Source organism: Thunnus albacares, chromosome 15 (assembly GCF_914725855.1).
Source record: "Thunnus albacares chromosome 15, fThuAlb1.1, whole genome shotgun sequence".
NCBI lineage: Eukaryota > Metazoa > Chordata > Actinopteri > Scombriformes > Scombridae > Thunnus > Thunnus albacares.
In genome coordinates this window covers 22,286,403-22,304,510 of record NC_058120.1, presented here as the reverse complement: position 1 = coordinate 22,304,510, position 18,108 = coordinate 22,286,403, and the positions used below count along the sequence as shown (strand labels likewise).

Below are 18,108 nucleotides of genomic sequence, written 5' to 3'. Positions count from 1 at the left end.
TCCTCCGGAATATCCTCTATACAAGATTGTACCATACCATGTTGTCGCACTTCATCACACTGCATTTGGGCAGTCAGCTTTCTCTGTGAAAGCCACAACTCAGTGGAATGCCCTACCTGATGATATGAAGAACAATACATTGAAATTAAAAAATCTACCAATCAGCTGTGTGACCACTGAGTCTAAACTCCATCTATGGTCTTCTCATTAGCGCAGGTCCCAATCAATAAATCAAAAAGTATGTTCCTGTACACAGTATGAAAAGTTTGGGTCTAGACTAAAATAAAATGTCCCTCATAAATATACTTTGACAGAGCATTAGTATTGACATTGTATTTTATATTTTATTAAACAAATGAGATCCTCAGTGTTTGTATTATCCAAATGGGAACAGAAAAAGAGAGTCCTGTTTCACAAAGCTCCACTGTGCTCTGCTTATGAAAGTCCAACTAGGGTTATAGATAATTCAATCCAGTCTGTAAAACTATACAACCTGGTCATATAAAAGACAGGAAATACATACTATTTAACATATCTGTGCACTGGTATTTTGCTTCTGCTCCATGTGTGTACAAAAGAACTATAGACATACTTCAAACATTCAGAAATATATATGTCTAAACCTTTTGAATTAATAATATAAAAACTAAAATAAACCAATAAAAGACACTGTAGTTGCAGCATATCAAGGTTATGACTTCACACTGACTACTTTAGTCACAGACTAGTCACAAATTAGTCTAAAACCTTCCAACTCAAGTCCTAAATTTGGGGTTTGAGTCCTAAACAAGTCATAATGATGTGAGCCATCAGTGACCTTAGAAATAGCGGATGACAGCAAGACCAGAAACAAACTAGCAACTAGCAAAGTTAAACAACAACAGACCAGCTTGCAAACGGTACAAAACAAAATGATTCATTATATGTTTGATCTAAATGCAGGACATTTTAACTCCCTACAGTGGTTAAGCTTTGCAAACAGGCTTCGGTATCTTGCATCAATTCATGTGTATAAATGCCTTAATGGTCAAACACCAGACTATTATTACTTGTAGGTGTGTGAACGTGCTAGAGATCACCATATAACCAACACTCTGTGAAAATACAAAAATATGGTGCTTTTAGATCTAAATCCTTCCAGTGTATTGTAAAGGAAATAGAAAAAGAGGAGAGGTGAGTGAATGCATCTAGTGTTCATCTGAAAATGTTTAATTTGTATAACAAGTATTTATATTTGCATGTCAGCTTTTCAGTCAGAAATGTAGCAGGAACTCAGTCGTGGGGCAGTCCAGGACCACTGTGGAAATAACTTTCTGTTTTCATCCTGTGTCATGCTTCAACTTTATGCATAATACTGTGTAATACTGTGTGCTTTTTACAGTTTGTTTGTTTATTTTGTGTGGGTTTTTTTTTCCTTTTTTTGTGCATTATGTTCATGTTTTGACCTGTGTTTTTTTGTCAGTTTTTCTGGTGAATATATGCAAAGTGTGTCAGCTGTTTTTATGACAGAATGAAACCAAACTACATCAGATTATCTTAATTTTGCGACAAAAATCAGAATTTTCAGTTCCCTGAAATATCAGTTATATTTATGAAGTTAATCTCTTGTACAATAGACTGTACATAATTTTATATTGAATTAAACACACATTTTCATTGACCGTAATATCTCTTGTTAATTTCCAGCAATCTCTCCATCTTAAATTAATATAATTTCTCCTTAAATCTCGGTTTCCCCTAAGTTGTTGTGCTGTCCACTGTGGAGCTTTTGACCATATCAAATGGTCTTCATCAACCACTCGTGCTTGCTCAGTTGCTGTGCAGATGTTCAAACTTTCCATGATTATGACTCAGGACTGAAATGGAGCTTGACTTCTGAGAAAACTCCATCTGCTGATGGAGACCATGTGATGCCGTCAAAAAGCTCTGGAAAAAGCAAGTCAGTGGACTTTCAGTGGAGATTGTTTTGTCAAAGTCAAGGTCGTAATGAGTCCTTCACAAAACAAAAAACAACAAATCAATAATTGTATCTCAAATTAACAGACCTCATTAAAAACAAAACTGTTGGGAAATCCTCTCATTTAAATACAATTTTTATATTTCTGAGTCCTGCTGGAACTGTGTAGCAGTGATAACGTGTGCAGGTGTGATATGTTGTCCCCCAGGGCAGTCCTGATCCCTCTTGACATTTTGAGAGGACGTAAAACATTCCTGCTAGACTCGCTGATATTCCTGCATTTATCTCTAATTTAAAATTTCAGATTTCTTCCACTGAATAATAATCTCCCCTTTTTAAATATAATCCTTTTTCTACCATAGTATAAAATATTGAATCTTAACCAAAATGTTCAAATTCATTCCAGGAGATTAGGTCTGCATTGTATTTATTACTAGAAATATGGACACAGGAAAACAGCTTCAGGGCATGACACACCACTTTTACACCATGTAGCCTCAGTTTTGAAAGCCAAATTAGTCCAACATAACAGCCTTTTACACTTTGCATATATACCTGCAGTGACCTCTGCCAGCTACCAATAACATGCCTGCTAGTCTACTAAAAATTGCCCCCTGTGTTCTTCATTTCCTCATAAATTACTGCAGCCACAGCTCCATCGCTGCAGTGCTGTCTTTCACCTGCACAGAGAACGAGTTCTTCGAATATCGGGAGGCGCTACAGTGATGGTTCTTTGATACAAATCGAGGAAAACAGGTTAGCTGATCTTTCTTTATTGATTATCTTTCATAATATATACAGTATGTGATATTTTTCATACCAAACACATGTATTATGGAACCCTTGAAATGAAAAATACAGCATTTGAAAAAAATGGAATATAGTTTTACATATTTTTGCAGTTTTAAAGGATATTAGATACTAAAAGTTGTGGTTCTCTATCAAAACATATTTTTTATAGCTTTTGACCATATCAAATAAGATCACAATAAGTCTTTACTTATCCATCTGATTGATGTGGTTCCACAACAAATTCATAATAGAATTTATTTATTTGATCATCTGAACTTCTGTTGTTAATTATAAAATTATGACTCCTGCCTGCTTTCAGATTTTTTAAACTGACTATTGTTGTAAGACAGACGTGAAAAATTGTGAACCTGTCTTTGAATTACAAACTATCTCAAATATCAAATATGTGAGGGCTAATTTTGGATACCCATAACACACACGAATTGATCATCCAGATTTTTGAGTTTGACAACAGTGAGGATTAATTTACTTATTTATTATCTTTCTGTAGAGACTGAATGAATAGTCAACTAGCTTTCTCTATACGCCTTAAATGTTTGTTTTTTAAATAATCTTTAACACCTAACTAGGGTGACTTTTGTTTTACTATTTTAACATAAGCCCATAAGAAATGTGTAAGATAAAATAGTAACTATGAAGGCCAAAGAAAGTTTATAGCTATAACTCTCTTAACTGTTTTAAGACACACAAACCTCATTATATATTATGATACCTTGCTCAAAGGTAACAAAGCCGCAGAGGAGGCAATAGAAACTTCAAAATGTATTTCTCATTGCTCAGTCCTCAAGTGAAAAAGGAGTCTGGGTAGCACAGTGAAAATGTCACAAAATGTCTATACACTCACCAAGCACTTTATTAGGAACACCTGTGCAATCCGATACAACAGCTCTGCCATAAAATCTACTTTTACAAAGCGTATAAATTTTCAGTTTTTGTTGACATTGTCAGAAAGGTGATAATACTACTTTATGTTTATTATGCAGTGTACTAGAGTGCATTATATTGAGTGGTGTTCCCAATACCACCACCACCCACTACAAACTTAAAAGTAAAAGTAGAATTTGCGGCAGAGCTGTTGTATTGGATTGCATTAGATTGCACAGGTGTTCCTAATAAAGTGCTCGCTGAGTGAAGTTCTACATTATGTTATCAGTCAGTGACTAGACTTCTGTTTTGTAACATCAGCTCAATATAAATGACTTTTTATGTTATATGATTATTTGCAGGATACAGGATGTGGACCTTTATACTTCTTTATACTCTTTATACTCTGGGACTAAACATCTGTCAGGTAAGTCAGTATCATAGGACTACACATCAGGTCTTAAAATTCAAAACTGCAACATTAAATTACTTTCAACTGAATGATTTTCTTTTGACTTTCACAGGCTACTGGAGAAGGTAAAATTATATTTGAGTTTCAACATGTTTCAGTGTAACACTGTTCTTAAACAGATAGTGTATATGTGATATTTAGGAATGTATTGTATTTATGTTGATGTCTGTCTGTTTTTCATGTTTCAGATAATTCAACACAAATGTATTATGTCAAACTGATAATAGACAAAAGTGCGATCGATAACATAACTGCCATACTGAAGACACCTTTTGTGCGTGACAACAACCTGATAGTTGAAAAGCTTGACTTCACAACAAGTAAACACTTTTCTAATATTTTCAATACTGCATGTTCTGCTAAATTTTCATTGGAAAAAAAGAATTGATCCCTGATTAAAACTATTGTGCTTTTTTTTTTCCTAATGAGCCTGTAAGAGTGTCAGCGCTGGCAAAAAGTGTACATGTTCAAAAGGCTACAGATGGAGAGACAGAGTTTATCAATCTGATGAGAATGACTGCTCTGGTGACAAGTGTACCTTCACCCAAAACTTGAATCCCATGTGTATTTCAGACAATACAGGTATTCAGTCAATTTTCTGCGCTTGTGTGTGTGTATTTGAGTGTATCAAGCAAGCATACAAGCATCCCAAAAACTGACAATTTTTTTCTTTACAGTTAATATCAATGGATCACTTACTTTGTATGGTATGTCCTATCACGACTGTCTGTCTAACAAGGAAGATAAAGTTATAAATTGTACAAACAATTTGTTACAAAAGGTAAAAACAAATATTTATGAATGAACAGCACATTACTCAATCAATACCCTTAATCAGATTAGGAATAATATAATTAATTGTCTTGTCATTCACCAACAATACCATTGAATTAAAACTTAACTCAGTGAATAAGTTGTTGCCTTTCAGATGAAAAAAGTGTATAGCACTTTGAGCGGATTTGACAGCATAGCAATTGGCAATTACAGGTACTTGTGCTTGTTTACTATATAACACTTCAGTTATGTTATATGATGCTGTCTGTTTTCAATATGTGACTGAAATCTGGGCTTTTTTTCTTCACTGAAGCGTTGGAAGCATCATTGCAGATTTCACAATGACCATTGCTGGCCCAATCAGTACAGATAAGCTGTCTTCAAAATCTAAAGAACTGGAGAAAAAGCTGAAAGATCCGAAAGATGAGAATGGACTGGATGCATCAATTTTTTTGGAGACTAGAGGTAATTATATCTATATTTGGTGTGTGTAACATGCATGGTTCCTAGAAAATATATCCTCCCTACTCTGGTGATCCCTGTCTTTTCCTCTAGCACCACCATCAGGTTAACATTTTTTATTTTAATTGAAACATCTTGCCATGACATTACATACAGATATCCATGCTGCCAACAGGATGAATCCCAATGATTTCTCATCTCTTGACTTATCATCTACCGCAACCAACAGTTCAAAGATTTCAATTATTAGTCTCTCCACATATACTGTATGGATTGGTACAAAATGTAGTACAAACATTCATGTTCCCTGCAGGATGAATTTTAATGACTTTGGTGATCCTTTGACCTTTCATCTAGCCCCACCATCAGGTCAAAATATGAATTGTTCCAATATTTTGGTTTTAGACCACATACCAACATCTAATGGTGAACACAGTAAACATTACCTGCCAAACATAAGCATGTTAGCATTAATTGTGGTTACATTAGCATGCCAATGTTAGCATTTAGCTCAAAGCAGTGCTGCTAGCACAGCTATAGACTTGTTAGTATTCCAATTTAAACTCTGATCAAATTGATTAAAGCTGAACCGATCGATAATTTTATATTATATTATAAAACAATGGATCAGTGATTATGTGTGGTTGCTAGATGTGTAAATTGGTGCCTAAATCAATTAATGCAGGGTTCAATTAAAGTGAAATCTGAGGTAGTTTTAACTAAATTATGAAGAAACAGCTCATTGAATGATACCTATAACCTTTAATATTACAAGATTATATCAGTTCAAGTTCTTCACTGATCTTGGCAATTTGACAAAACATTCCCAACTCAAGGTTGATATTCTAGCTTTTTCCAAAAATCTTGAAGCCAACAAAGACAAGAACACCTTAAAGTGCTGTGGCAGAAATCATATTTCACCAGTGAAGACTGCTTGATATGGTTGATAGCTCCATAAAAAGTAAGTTCTAACTTAACCTTATGCATATATTTTTTTATTTTTATGAGGCTTTAAGATTCCAGCCTACATCCCTATACAAATGGGTGAAAATGACATTTCATTTGTGGTGCTCACAGCATTGGGAAATGGCTTTTGAAAATTTGAACAATAATCATGTGTCTTTCTAGAAAAAAAATCCTGTTTACTCAAAATAGTCCACTGACTTCACTATCAACAAATTTCCAAAGAACAAAGAACTATATCTTTGACAGAATGTTTTTTTTTTTTTTTTTTTTTAAAGGTGAAGAATGTAGAATATCCAGAGTTACCAGGACCGTGTTTCTGGAACAACATGTTGCTGCTGAGTTTTATGTTTATATTTTGGGTTTTGAAGAGCACATATGAAATTCCATTCAAATCTCATCCCAGAAGTAGAAATCTCTAAGTCTCACGAGATAAAACTAAAACTGCATTTTTTTAATTGGAATGAACTGACCCTTTAAAAACACTGTTTAGCTGTTTTCTGTGAAATCATTTTATATCATTAAAGATCAGATACACAACACTGTTCAGTGACATTCGGACAGCAATGTCACTGGCAGGAAAAAGGGGATTATTTCATTCAGCTTCAAAGTATGAGCAAATAAGAAAGAGAATTTTATGGCTCTAAGTGAAGCAGTTACTCACAGACACACACACATCATGCCCTCTGGGTGTAGCTAACTCATTAAACTCTGTTTTTGTTTTTTTACAGGTATTGTTAAGTTAAGCATACCATCTGGCCTTGTGCGTTACAACTCCAATGCGACTATCAGCTGCTCAACAACTGAGGACCTGGGAAAACCAAAGTGGCACCTGAAAACAGACTACACAAATGTCATAACAACTGGCACTGAGTCAGAGGTGATAATAAATGGCAGTGAGTCCACAGTCAAGCTCAACTACACATCAGAACGCTGGGCAGGTATATTTGTTTCCCCTGTATTTACATTTTAGAAGGACAGATATTTTACCCATTAGCTGGCTTACACTAAGTGCAGATAAGTCATAAGAAATTCAGTGGTTAGTTTTTAGACAGTACTACAAAACCACTGCCTGTTCCTGGAGCTGAATCTGTGAGCTTCCTTCCTTCCTGTGATCAAAAGTACAAAGGGATGAGAGAGCACAATGCTCTGCAACCTAATAAAACGTGCAAATGGACACATCTCAACTAAAATAAGAAAGCATCTTCACAACTTTGACAACATGTATTGCATGTTGCATTTTTCTTTAAAAAAAAAAAAAAAGCAGCAAAAAAAGAAATCACAATCGCATTGGAAAAACAAATTCAACAATTTGACAACGCATACAGTGTAGCATACAGACACAATACAAGCACAGAGATGCCAGAATTCATTAATAACACAATGACAGCAGTTGCTTCTACCAAAAGCAATCAAATTATTGAATCAATAACCTACTTTTGCCCCTTTCACTAACAAAATTGCATCTTGTCCCTTTTGAAATGTATAACTGTATGGTTGATGCCTCTGTCCTCACTTAATTGCTTTGTGTTGGTTTACAATTCTGTGTACTGAAGTAGACATTTTTTCACATTATGGACAAGCAAGTTTGAGTAATACCAAATTAGTTTAGAATATAGACAAAAACGCCACAAAAAAAGTTTCACTTTTTAAAAAGGATAGATGAAAAAATGTCTTTATGAGAAAATCCATATACAAAACCTGTGCCTCATAGAGTTTTCTTGTAAAAAACAAAACACACTGTATATTTCCTTGAGGTCTGAGAAATGTGTTCAGTGCATTTCCTTTTTCATAAAATATTTACAAAGCATTGACAAGACCCATATTTGTTAGCTTGCAGTCTTTTTCCTATCTCACTTCATCAGCACATGCTACGTTTTTTAGCAAACTGTCACCACCAACTGTTGATCAGCGGAATAGGCAACATGTAAAATACGAATAAACGACCCATTAGTGAAAACTAAGCTATACTTGTCATCAAAAACTCTACAGCGTGTCTTTAAACATTTAAAGCAGCTATAGAGTTGTGAAGTAGAAGGAGCTATTTCAGACGCCCCTGGTTCTGGAAATAAAATTGCCATTAATTTCTCTCATAGACAACGTTACGTGACTTATAGTTTGAGCACTTCTATAGCTTGGATCAGCATGAAACTCTCCCGGTTAAATCATCAGTACAAAAGATGAGTAACTGTGTTAGAAAATAAATGGCTCTTTGGCAAAAAGTCAAAATTACAGCACCAGTCAAAAGCTTGGAGGCACCTTCTTATTCAAGAATGTGGGAAGGTGTGTCTAAACTTTTGACTGATGCTGTAAATGACTGTGTACCATGGAAATTTAGAGATAGAAGTTAACTAACTACAACTCCCGAGCTGCATTTCAGCAAGAAACCAAGCTTAATATTCAATCATGTGCTCTGCTAACAGCAGTCAGAAGCTAAAGCTTACGGTGTTGAGAAAACTTATTTCACCATCTACAGAGTGAATCGGTTTAGTTTTAACTTCTGGTTCACTTTTGAGTGGATTCAGAAACTATGGCTATCGTTTACAACTTCAGCAACAAAACATTTTGAATTCATTATGCTCTGATTCATGCTCATGGCTTCTTCTCCATAGCAACTGCAGCCAAGGCTCATGGGTATTGTAGTATTTTTTTTAGCTGTCTGCCATGCCAAAATCACAGACAAAACATTATTTTTCATAAAGAAAGTAGAAATAATTAAAATTGGTGGTCATGATATAAGCCTATAGGATCGTTACATTATCTGGGAGAATCCTTAGTTTCTATGTTAAGTAATGTTGAAGAGATTAGTTAAAGAAAAACTTGAAATGGGAACTCATATTAACTGGTCACATGACTATGATAAATATTCCCCTCAGGATTTAGAGGAAATCAAAACCTGTGTAAAATAATTAAACTGGATTTTCACCATGTTTGTCTATTTTTCTCAGAAATAAAAACAGAAAAAAAAAAATCTGAATTATTTGGAAGATGCAAGAATCCCTTACACGTTCTACATATAGTGGCTTTAACTCTCATCCCTGTTTTTTTCTTAGGAGAGTACACATGTACCTACAAGAAAGGACACATATCTCACAAGGCCAGTGCTGTATTGAGGGTATCTCTTCTGCCAAACATCCGCATCACCACAGATCCATCATTTCCACGCTGCCAAAGGAGTAATGATTTACGGCATGTGACAGTCAAATGTGAGATACGGAATAGCTCTGAAACATACAAAGTGAACTGGGATAACAAAAATGTTGACTCAAAAATTGATACTTTTGTTCCTAGTAAGTACATTTTCTTATGTTCATCTTCTTTGTTCATTCAGTTAAATTAAACCATGTGCAAACTTGTTATGAAATACATGACATAAATATGATGTGATCTTTGCAGGTCCTCCTGAAAAAATCCTTTCTTATGAAGCTAAAACATTCGTTGGCTGTCAACCACCGATACCAACTCTAACATGCACATTTAAAAACAGGCTCAATCAAACCCGAAAGGCTGAAATAGAAATCATTACAATAAATGGTATGTATTAGTTAAAATATTGTCCGGAAACAATTGCTGTGGCCACACTGTTTCCATATTTCCACTGAGTGCTCTCTCTCTCTCTCTCACACACACACACACACAAATACGCACACATATATACATATACATCTAAATCTAAACCTAAACATATGTGTGTGTGTGTGCATCTGCAATCTGCATGCTACCAAAACAAACTGCAAAAAGTAGATCATCTAACTTCTTGTTATCCTGAAGTTAACTTTGTATTTTGAGTGGAATAAATGATAAATCGAGTCTTCAATTAATCTGTAATGCTGCTGTTAATAGATCTTAACTTTGCTTCTACAAAACAGTAAATGATGCTTACTGTGAAGCTGACGGTGAGTGGGAAGAAACCAAAGCTAACTACACTGCAGTGTTGCAATGTAAGAACGCAGCTGGACAAAAAAAAAGGAAATGCAACGAGGAAAATCAGAGGTAGGGCTGCAACCAGTAATTTTGTTTAATTGAATAATCTGCTGATTATTTTTTGATTAATCCTAAATCAAAAACTAAAACATTGGACCTACAGTACCAGTCAAAAATTTGGACACATGCTCCCATTCTCTTGAATGAGAAAGTATGTCCAAGCTTTCACAATTTCTTATTTTGTCCAAATGTCAGTCCAAAAGACCATCACAGAAGACGAAGAAAACTTTCAAATATTCAATTAGAACTGAAACCAATGAATTGTTGGCATTTTTGCTTAAAAAGTGACTAAAACGATTAATCAATTACCATATGTGATTCATTTTCTGTCAATACCAATCATTTTAATCCTACAAGGGGGATATGGGGACCAGTGGAGTCAGCGTGTGTGAACCTGGAAGTGCACGATGTGCTGGAAAGAGCAATTGTAAGCCTAACTTTAAACATCTCTAACATTTTCACTCTGTCACTCAGTCTGTCACTCTGTGTAAAATCTACATGATTTGATAGAAAAGAGGCTCAAAACAACTTACTTATCAGAAAATAAAATAACAGATTAAGGTAGCCTGCTATTCAGAAGCTGAAGTAATTATAATCAACTGTGAGAGAAAGACCATAGCTTTGTACCGAATAAATCCTAAGTCATAACTGACGGTTTACATTTTGATACATTTAATCACCAATAAATCATCCCTGTTGTTACAGACTGCTGACGTTGGACTTGGCGAGCTAGCTGACAATGCTGCCATTGTGTTTTCCCGTCTTCAGAATGTCACTAATAGCACAGACAAAATCAACTCATTTGCCAATATGAATGCATCTGTTGAAGTACTCGTCAGTATGAGTAGCAAGCTAAACCACATAAACAATGAATCGACAGTGAATGTAAGTATTACCGAATCTTTGATTGTCTTCATTGAATGTTATTACTGATGATCAACCGATATGGACTCAAAAACAGAATTACTTTCATTTTCCATTTAAAGTTATAATCCTTAAGATTTTCATGAAATCAAACCCAATTTTTAGCCATGTTAATGACATGGCTCCATGGATGGCAATGTCCGTCTGCCAGTCAGTCCACGACTTTGTCCAAACAAATGAAAAATTTCTTAACAATTAGATGGATTGGCATTAAATTTTGCATCGATATTCATGATACCCACAGGATGAACCCTAATGACTTCGGTGCTCCCCTGACTTTTCCTCTAGCGCTACCATGATATTGACATTTTTGTTTTTTATTGAAATATCGCGAAACGACATTTATGGTCCTCAGACATTGAATTGTAAAAACTTTGAATCCCTGACCTTTTATCATCATCAGGTCAAAAGTTCAACTTGTCCAATACTTGGGTTTACCACCAAATACCCAGAAAACTAAAGACATTCCCATCAACCTCAGCTGTACTTAAATGTTAACATGGAAATGACAAATCATTATAACATTACACGTTAGCATTATCATTATGAGAATGTTAGCATGCTGATGTGTGCATGAAAAGCGCCACAAGTATAGCTTAACAAGGCTTCTAGCATGGCTGTAGAGTCTTGGTCTTGTTGAAACTATTTATCTGCAGCATTTTGTCTACAACAGGCATTCAATATATTTAGATTATGTAATTACACCTCTTATATAGTAGTTCTTATTGTTATTGGCGGAGTCCTGCATTCAAATTGCCTTCATACATGATAGGGATTCACAGCAAACAAGGCATGCATGTAACAGCCTCACTGTTTAGTGTCCTCTCTTTACATTATATCAGAACTGTATTAAATTATTACTAATGCAAACTCAGCATCCCACTGCTGCTCTTCAGTTGTATTTCTGATAAAGTGGCTGCTCAAGTGTTTGCTGTAGTATTAAACCTACCACCAGTAACCACAGGTGTCACCAAATCAACCTGGGCTGAACTCTTCAGGATTATAACTTTAAACTGCCAATAATGCCAATATTCAGTATTTTCAAATAGACTTATTTTCACTAAATTTGACCATGAACTTTTTTTTCCCTTTTTATACCAGGATATAAACTTTCTCTAACTTTGAGCAAATATGTTGTACTTAAATCAAAATAAATTAAAACAAGCTTTCTTCTTTCCAGGATGTTCTGGAGTCATCCAGCAATTTGCTGGAAAAATCTCTTAGCAGCTCATGGGGAACTGATAATACAAAATCAGGGCATCTCAAGACAAATGAAGGGGAAGGCAGTTCGTCACATGTCTCTCTGGCTGAGAGATATCTGAGTTCTGTTGAGCAGTTAATTGTGGTGGCAAATTTCACGACTGCCAGTAGAAAAAAAAATATAGAGGTAGAGGAAAGAAATTGCACACAGGGTTCACAATGTACCAACAAGGTGTTCAATGTCAATGTCTCTCTTCATAGTTCAATCCCTAACAGTGTAAAAACAGCCGGGATGAGACAACTAGAGAAGTATTTGCCTTACAATGATACTGTCGAGCCTAACAGCATTGTTGTGACAGCAACAACTAAGGGAAAACAAACGGCTGGAGATACGATTACAATTGACTTTGCGTTAACCAATCCAAGGGCTCCGAACACCAAGATACTGTGTGTCTACTGGTGCAACAATACAAGAAGCTGGTCAGAGTATGGGTGCAAGTGGGAGGGTCCTTCTGAGGAGGGACGCTGTGTTTGCCACCATTTGTCCTCATTTGCTATGCTAGTGTCAAAGACACCACTAACAATCCCTGGGATAACTGAGATAACCTACGTCGGACTGTCTGTATCGATCGTGTCACTCATTATCAGCCTTGTGATAGAAATGAGTGTCTGGAGTGCTTTAGTTAAGACAAATAGTTTATATTTACGGCACACTGCCCACATAAACATTTCTGTTTGTTTGCTGGTTGCAGATTGCTGTTTTTTAGCATCTTCTACACCAGAAAAAATAGATCAAATCTGGTGTAAGACTTCTGTAGTGTTGAAGCATTTCTGTTATCTTTCCATGTTCTTTTGGATGTTGTGTCTGAGCACCACACTTCTTCATAAAGCCGTTTTCCCTTTCCATAATTTGAGCAAGAGGAACTACCTGAGGTTCTCCTTAGTCCTGGGCTATGTGTGTCCTTTGCTTATCGTTGTTATCACGTTTATTGCCAATGATGGCGGTGCCGAAGATTTGTACTTCTCCAGGAGGACCTGTTGGCTGGTTTATAAAGGATTTATGAAAGGGTCCATCCATACATTTCTCATACCAATTGGCATAATTATTTTTGTCAACGTGTTCTCCATGCTGGTTGTAATCATGAAGCTTTTGGATCACCCTAAGAATATACAAAAATCTAATGAAAAAGAAAAAACAGCTGCCAAAACGGTCATGAGATCCGTTATTCTTCTGACTCCTATCTTTGGTGGGACATGGATTTTTGGATTTGCTGTAACAATTCTTGACCTCACACATGGAGACATAGCCTTTGCGGTCAATTACGCCTTTACCCTGCTGAACGCATTCCAGGTATGGTCAATTCAACTTTCAACTAAATATCTGGACCAGTCAAAGTATTTCTTGCTCAGTAACCATTGTAATTTCATTTGCAGGGTTTGTTCATTTTGTTGACCACATGCCTGGGGGAAAAACAAGTAAGGAACTTAATTACACTTACTTACTACATCTAAGTTAAAAGTGTAGTTATGAAATGGTATTGTTTATTATGTAAAAAATAGAAAAAGTATTAACCACAAACGGGTAGTACAGCATCATTAAAAATGTTTTAATCTAATTTTGACAGACGCGTGAAGCACTGCTGAATCGTTTCAGAAACAAAGTAAGTGCACTACATCTGGGTTTACTCATGTAAAATACAACATTGAGTACTGATACATCTTACACATCCTTCTCCTTCTGATCTCCAGACTCTGGCATCCACCGCAAGCAGCTCGACAAAGTTAGACTCAACATGGAAGAAGTGAAAACACGTGCACTCTTAAATCACAACAAACTACATTTTACACACAAAACCAATGATAATAGCTTAAGCTACATTTACTCTAACGTGATTTTTTTGTTGTTGTTTATTTTGGTTTATTAATTTTGATGGAGGTAAAAAAAAAACAACTAACTGTACAGAGTTGTAATGTTTGTTTAGTACTGTAGATCTGTGTTTTTGACAAAATTATACGCTCTTTACTCTATACTCTTTGCTAAACTGAAATTAAACTATAATTTAATGTCAAATGTGGTTTGCAATACTGTTCAGTATATTACACGTTTTTCATTAGTACTACAGCACTTAAACGCCACTGAAACACTAACAACTTTAAGTCTACAGTGATGTCACTCACAGATCCTGTTTTCTTCATTTTCTTTGCCCTGCTCTGCCCACTCCTCATCTGTGTCATCCATTGAAATGCCTTTTTCGGCTGCCATCTTGCGGTAGGCCTGGCACTCAATCTCTGCTCTGCAGCATACAGAAAAAGGAAATTTGTTTATTTAACTGATCATCAAAATTGCTGCTTATGGTTACTGTGCTGTGTATTTAAAAGGAAAGCTGTGTATCTAAAAGAAAAGTTCAATCAAAGTATGTGAAAATCATTGAAGTATGATTCACAGAATAACAACACCATTAGTGGAAGAATTGGAATACTGTTGGGCTTCATTTCATACTTTTTAAGGAACCGAACACAGTCCTGGTGTCCATATATCTCGGCTATCCGTACTGGTTTGTCTCCACTACAGTCCTCCTTGTCTATGGGAGCACGGAGAGAGTGCAGAAGCCGCAGCACAGCCAGTCGACCGGATTCTGCAGCAAAGTGAGCAGGAGTCCATCCATGCTCTGTCCTCAGACATGGTCTGGCTCCGTGCTCAATGAGGATCCTGACTGTTTCTGTATGTCCTGTGAAAAAATCATCATAGTAGGATGTGACACATGTATTTTTTAGTGATTTTTAAACCTTTTTGCTAAGGGTATATTCATTACAGGTGAACTGATTAATCAATTTGTAGATGGACAGAAAATTCATCAAGTAATATATCAAGCCTAAACACCAATCATTCCCTGATTCCAATCTCTCCAATGTGAGGATTTGCTCCTTTTCTCTGTTTTATGCCTTTTTAAATTGAATAGCTTTGGCATTTGGACTGTTGCTCTGACAAAATTAGACTTAAATTGGGAACTTGTGATTAACATTTTTCAAGATTTTCTGACATTTCTTGAACAAAATGAAAAAAAATGACTCAATCATGAAAATAATCATTAATAGTTGAAGGTCTAACATTTTTCAATCAATGCAAAACACAAGATTGGAACGAATCACTTGCAAATTTACAGACAAGTCTTTTAATAAAACGACTAATACTGAATGTCCATTAAGTACAAGTTAATGATGTTTTCTGATGCTACTGTATACTGTTTCAAATAGTTTGGTTTAAACCTCATGACACAAGAGTAAAAAACTAGCAAATATGTTCAATTCTAGTCATTTGGAAAGCACAAAATGAGTAATTTGTAAATTGTAAATTGCCATAATAAAAATACTAACTTGGTCCCTTTGTGCGTGAAATGTGTGAAACTGTCCAATTTTAGAGCTTTTTAACACCTATTCTACTGACCATTAAGCTAACTCTATAACGGAAGTCAACAAAAACAGCATTTGAGTGGTGATACCAGCGACATTTGAAACCTGTAACTTATGTTACGTGTATCAGGAAAAAGGATACTGTACATTTTCACTTCTACCTTTAGCTGCAGCCCAGTGGAGTGGTGTCTTGTAGCTCCAGTCGATGTCTCTCTGATTAGGGTTGCATTTATTTTGCCTCAAAATCTCCTCAACTTGATCAAAATCCCCTGCTGCTGCTGCCTGGTGCAACTCTGACATGTCGTGACAGAGGTTGCCTAGCAACGATTGACCAACACAACATGGCGCCAAATCCTCATTTGCATTTGTAAACGGCAATGCTGCCACCTGCTGTAGCGAGATGAAACCCGAGTGTATCTCTTGTGAGTAAATGAGTCACTCTAATTTAATTTAGTAATTATATTGGCTTTGAAAAGTAGCATTTAATATCATGGTGAAAGACTAAGTCAGTTTTTAAAAGTTTGTGAATTAAATTTGAGTTTAGCGACTTTTAGGCTAAATTTAGCCTGAGGATGAAGAGAGATGGAAAAAACAGTGGACTCATAACACCTAAATTCATCTATTTAAACTGAAAGGCAGTGCAATATCAATAATTCAGCTTAAAACTTTTAAATGTTTGACATTGGAAGCAACCTAAGCTTAAATACAGCCTACGTTTTGCAGGAGTATAATGTTGAGGTCATGGGGCATCTATGTGAAATCTCTTTACTCAACCTTCCCCTTTTTATACAGTAATCTAAACCACCTTTGGACCAGAATGATATCTATGACTGAGTTATAATTGTAAGGACTTTGCATTATGAAGGAATGCAATATCTGAAAGACTGTGATGGCAATAAATCCCTCAACAGTTCAAGATTGTACTCTTTATTGATGAATGGGTGGCCAAAGATAGACATGCATTAATCATGAGAAATGGGATCTGACATGAATATTAATATTGATAAAAGAACTTCAGTCAGACTTGTGTCAAAAAAAGTGTGTCAGCTACTGTGAATGGTAGAATGATACAACTTCCTTAATCATCTCTACATCAATCCAAAACTCAAATGATCAGAGATCTGTTTCAAAAGTGGAATTGAACAAGATCCTTTTTTCACTGTAGCCGGTTATGCATTGTAGTCCACACTTCCTGGCACAATATCTGTAACCCACTGACCAAAAAAAGAAAAAAAAGAAGAAAAAAAAAAAAAAAAAAAGAAACACGTTAATCTCTCATTGGACCGACAACATTGTTGATTGGGAAATTTTACAAATATTAGGCTACATGTCTAAAAGAATATCAAAAACATTTTTAAAACTAGCTTTACGTGTTTATACTGTGCACTCGCATTCTCTCTAGTTTGACTGTTCCTAGAAATTAACAGCTGTGTCCTTACTGAATTAGAATATTTTGAGATTTGGCAGTCATTGGTAGAAATGTTATAAAAATGTAATCATCATTGTCTAACTTTTAAAATCTCTCTTTGTAGTGTCCCTTCTCATCTAGGGATTTTTTTTTGTTTGAACCTTCAACACTTTTGTTTCTGAAAAAATTTCCCCGATATCTGAATTGTATTTCAGGTTTAAGGTTCAATATCATAATGGATAGCCTTCCTGCATTTCATCATTTTCATTTCAACATGAGCCTAGTGACTTTACAACTCAACATAGTGTAAGGCTGAAGAGAAAGAAGCCTGTTCATCCCTGGTCCTTTGAAAAGACAAGAATAACACAGCCTGCTCAAAGATGTACAATCCATGAAAACAAATATGTTACACTGATTCATTTATCCACACAAGTACGTTTATTAATACAAGGAGACATGGTAAAACAACAAACATACTATAGTCTGTTTAAAAAAAGTCTGACTGTACTGTCACAACATGTTTTCTCCACAGCAGTTTATATGGATCCAGTCCTGAAAGAAAAAACAAAAACAAAAAACATTATATAACAAAATATGAAACTTAAAAGTGCTTTCATGCATTCTCCTTTATGGGAATTGACTTTGTGATACCTGCATATGAAAATTACATTCCTAAAATGTAATTGTTGTTTGCTATTAATGAAAAGGCTGTTACTGTAGTAGGAGAACCCTCATGACATATTAAATTTCCCACTGTCCTTGAAGAGGACTAATTGGATGAGAAAAACATGTTAAGTCCTACCATTCAGTCGATGGCTTTTTGATGATTTTAAACCCCAACACTTTCATCCATGGTCCTGATTTCATCCTGGTCAA

At 35.5% G+C, this 18,108-nt stretch overlaps 4 protein-coding genes across 7 annotated transcripts in view; 2 read left to right on the top strand and 2 right to left on the bottom strand.

Annotated features, from left to right (window-relative positions):
* The first annotated feature begins 1,737 nt into the window (after window positions 1–1,737).
* adgrf3a (adhesion G protein-coupled receptor F3a) lies at window positions 1,738–14,346 on the top strand. Of its 2 annotated transcripts, XM_044374279.1 has the most exons (18): window positions 1,738–2,713; window positions 3,997–4,061; window positions 4,159–4,171; window positions 4,295–4,426; window positions 4,536–4,688; window positions 4,784–4,887; window positions 5,035–5,093; window positions 5,194–5,345; window positions 7,037–7,246; window positions 9,359–9,595; window positions 9,702–9,839; window positions 10,175–10,298; window positions 10,647–10,716; window positions 10,995–11,174; window positions 12,394–13,764; window positions 13,848–13,889; window positions 14,039–14,074; window positions 14,163–14,346. In XM_044374279.1, the coding sequence occupies exons 2-18, from the start codon at window positions 4,005–4,007 to the stop codon at window positions 14,217–14,219; spliced, it is 3,135 nt and encodes a 1,044-aa protein (XP_044230214.1). In that variant the 5' UTR covers window positions 1,738–2,713; window positions 3,997–4,004; the 3' UTR covers window positions 14,220–14,346. The 2 variants fall into 2 exon arrangements, with proteins under 2 accessions (XP_044230214.1, XP_044230215.1); XM_044374280.1 differs by lacking the exons at window positions 13,848–13,889; window positions 14,039–14,074; window positions 14,163–14,346 and having other exon boundaries at window positions 10,995–12,476.
* On the bottom strand, window positions 14,000–16,166 carry LOC122997956 (ankyrin repeat domain-containing protein 66). 2 transcript variants are annotated; one of them, XM_044374373.1, is made up of 4 exons: window positions 15,986–16,166; window positions 14,914–15,142; window positions 14,592–14,707; window positions 14,000–14,200 (listed from the first exon to the last, which is right to left on the bottom strand). In XM_044374373.1, exons 1-4 carry the CDS (start codon window positions 16,122–16,124, stop codon window positions 14,196–14,198), a joined length of 489 nt encoding a protein of 162 aa, XP_044230308.1. In that variant the 5' UTR covers window positions 16,125–16,166; the 3' UTR covers window positions 14,000–14,195. The 2 variants fall into 2 exon arrangements, with proteins under 2 accessions (XP_044230308.1, XP_044230307.1); XM_044374372.1 differs by having other exon boundaries at window positions 14,000–14,707.
* smc6 (structural maintenance of chromosomes 6) overlaps window positions 16,156–18,108 on the top strand; it is a 26,648-nt gene continuing 24,695 nt past the window's right edge. Inside the window, exon 1 of one of the 2 annotated variants that reach the window (XM_044374278.1) lies at window positions 16,156–16,246. In XM_044374278.1, the coding sequence (XP_044230213.1) occupies window positions 16,225–16,246 (22 nt within the window). In that variant the 5' untranslated portion in view covers window positions 16,156–16,224. The remainder of the gene's footprint in view (window positions 16,247–18,108) is intronic. The other variant, XM_044374276.1, reaches the window with a different exon arrangement.
* Window positions 17,648–18,108, bottom strand: part of LOC122997901 (tudor domain-containing 6) — a 9,788-nt gene continuing 9,327 nt past the window's right edge. The window contains exons 3-4 of the mRNA XM_044374242.1: window positions 18,035–18,108; window positions 17,648–17,784 (exon numbers count right to left, since the gene is read on the bottom strand). Of these exons, the coding sequence (XP_044230177.1) occupies window positions 18,062–18,108 (47 nt within the window). The 3' untranslated portion in view covers window positions 17,648–17,784; window positions 18,035–18,061. The remainder of the gene's footprint in view (window positions 17,785–18,034) is intronic.

What these genes read in the sequence shown, in the direction of transcription:
- adgrf3a (XM_044374279.1), top strand. Translation starts at nt 4,005, where the DNA reads ATGTGGACCTTTATACTTCTTTATACTCTTTATACTCTGGGACTAAAC. An exon ending in ATGTGCTGGAAAGAGCAATT is followed by an intron (nt 10,717 to 10,994) that starts GTAAGCCTAACT and finishes CTGTTGTTACAG; the next exon opens with ACTGCTGACGTTGGACTTGG. An exon ending in TGAATCGTTTCAGAAACAAA is followed by an intron (nt 14,075 to 14,162) that starts GTAAGTGCACTA and finishes TCTGATCTCCAG; the next exon opens with ACTCTGGCATCCACCGCAAG.
- LOC122997956 (XM_044374372.1), bottom strand. Translation starts at nt 16,124, where the DNA reads ATGTCAGAGTTGCACCAGGCAGCAGCAGCAGGGGATTTTGATCAAGTT. An exon ending in CCACTGGGCTGCAGCTAAAG is followed by an intron (nt 15,143 to 15,985) that starts GTAGAAGTGAAA and finishes ATTTTTTCACAG; the next exon opens with GACATACAGAAACAGTCAGG. An exon ending in TGTGTTCGGTTCCTTAAAAA is followed by an intron (nt 14,708 to 14,913) that starts GTATGAAATGAA and finishes TGTATGCTGCAG; the next exon opens with AGCAGAGATTGAGTGCCAGG.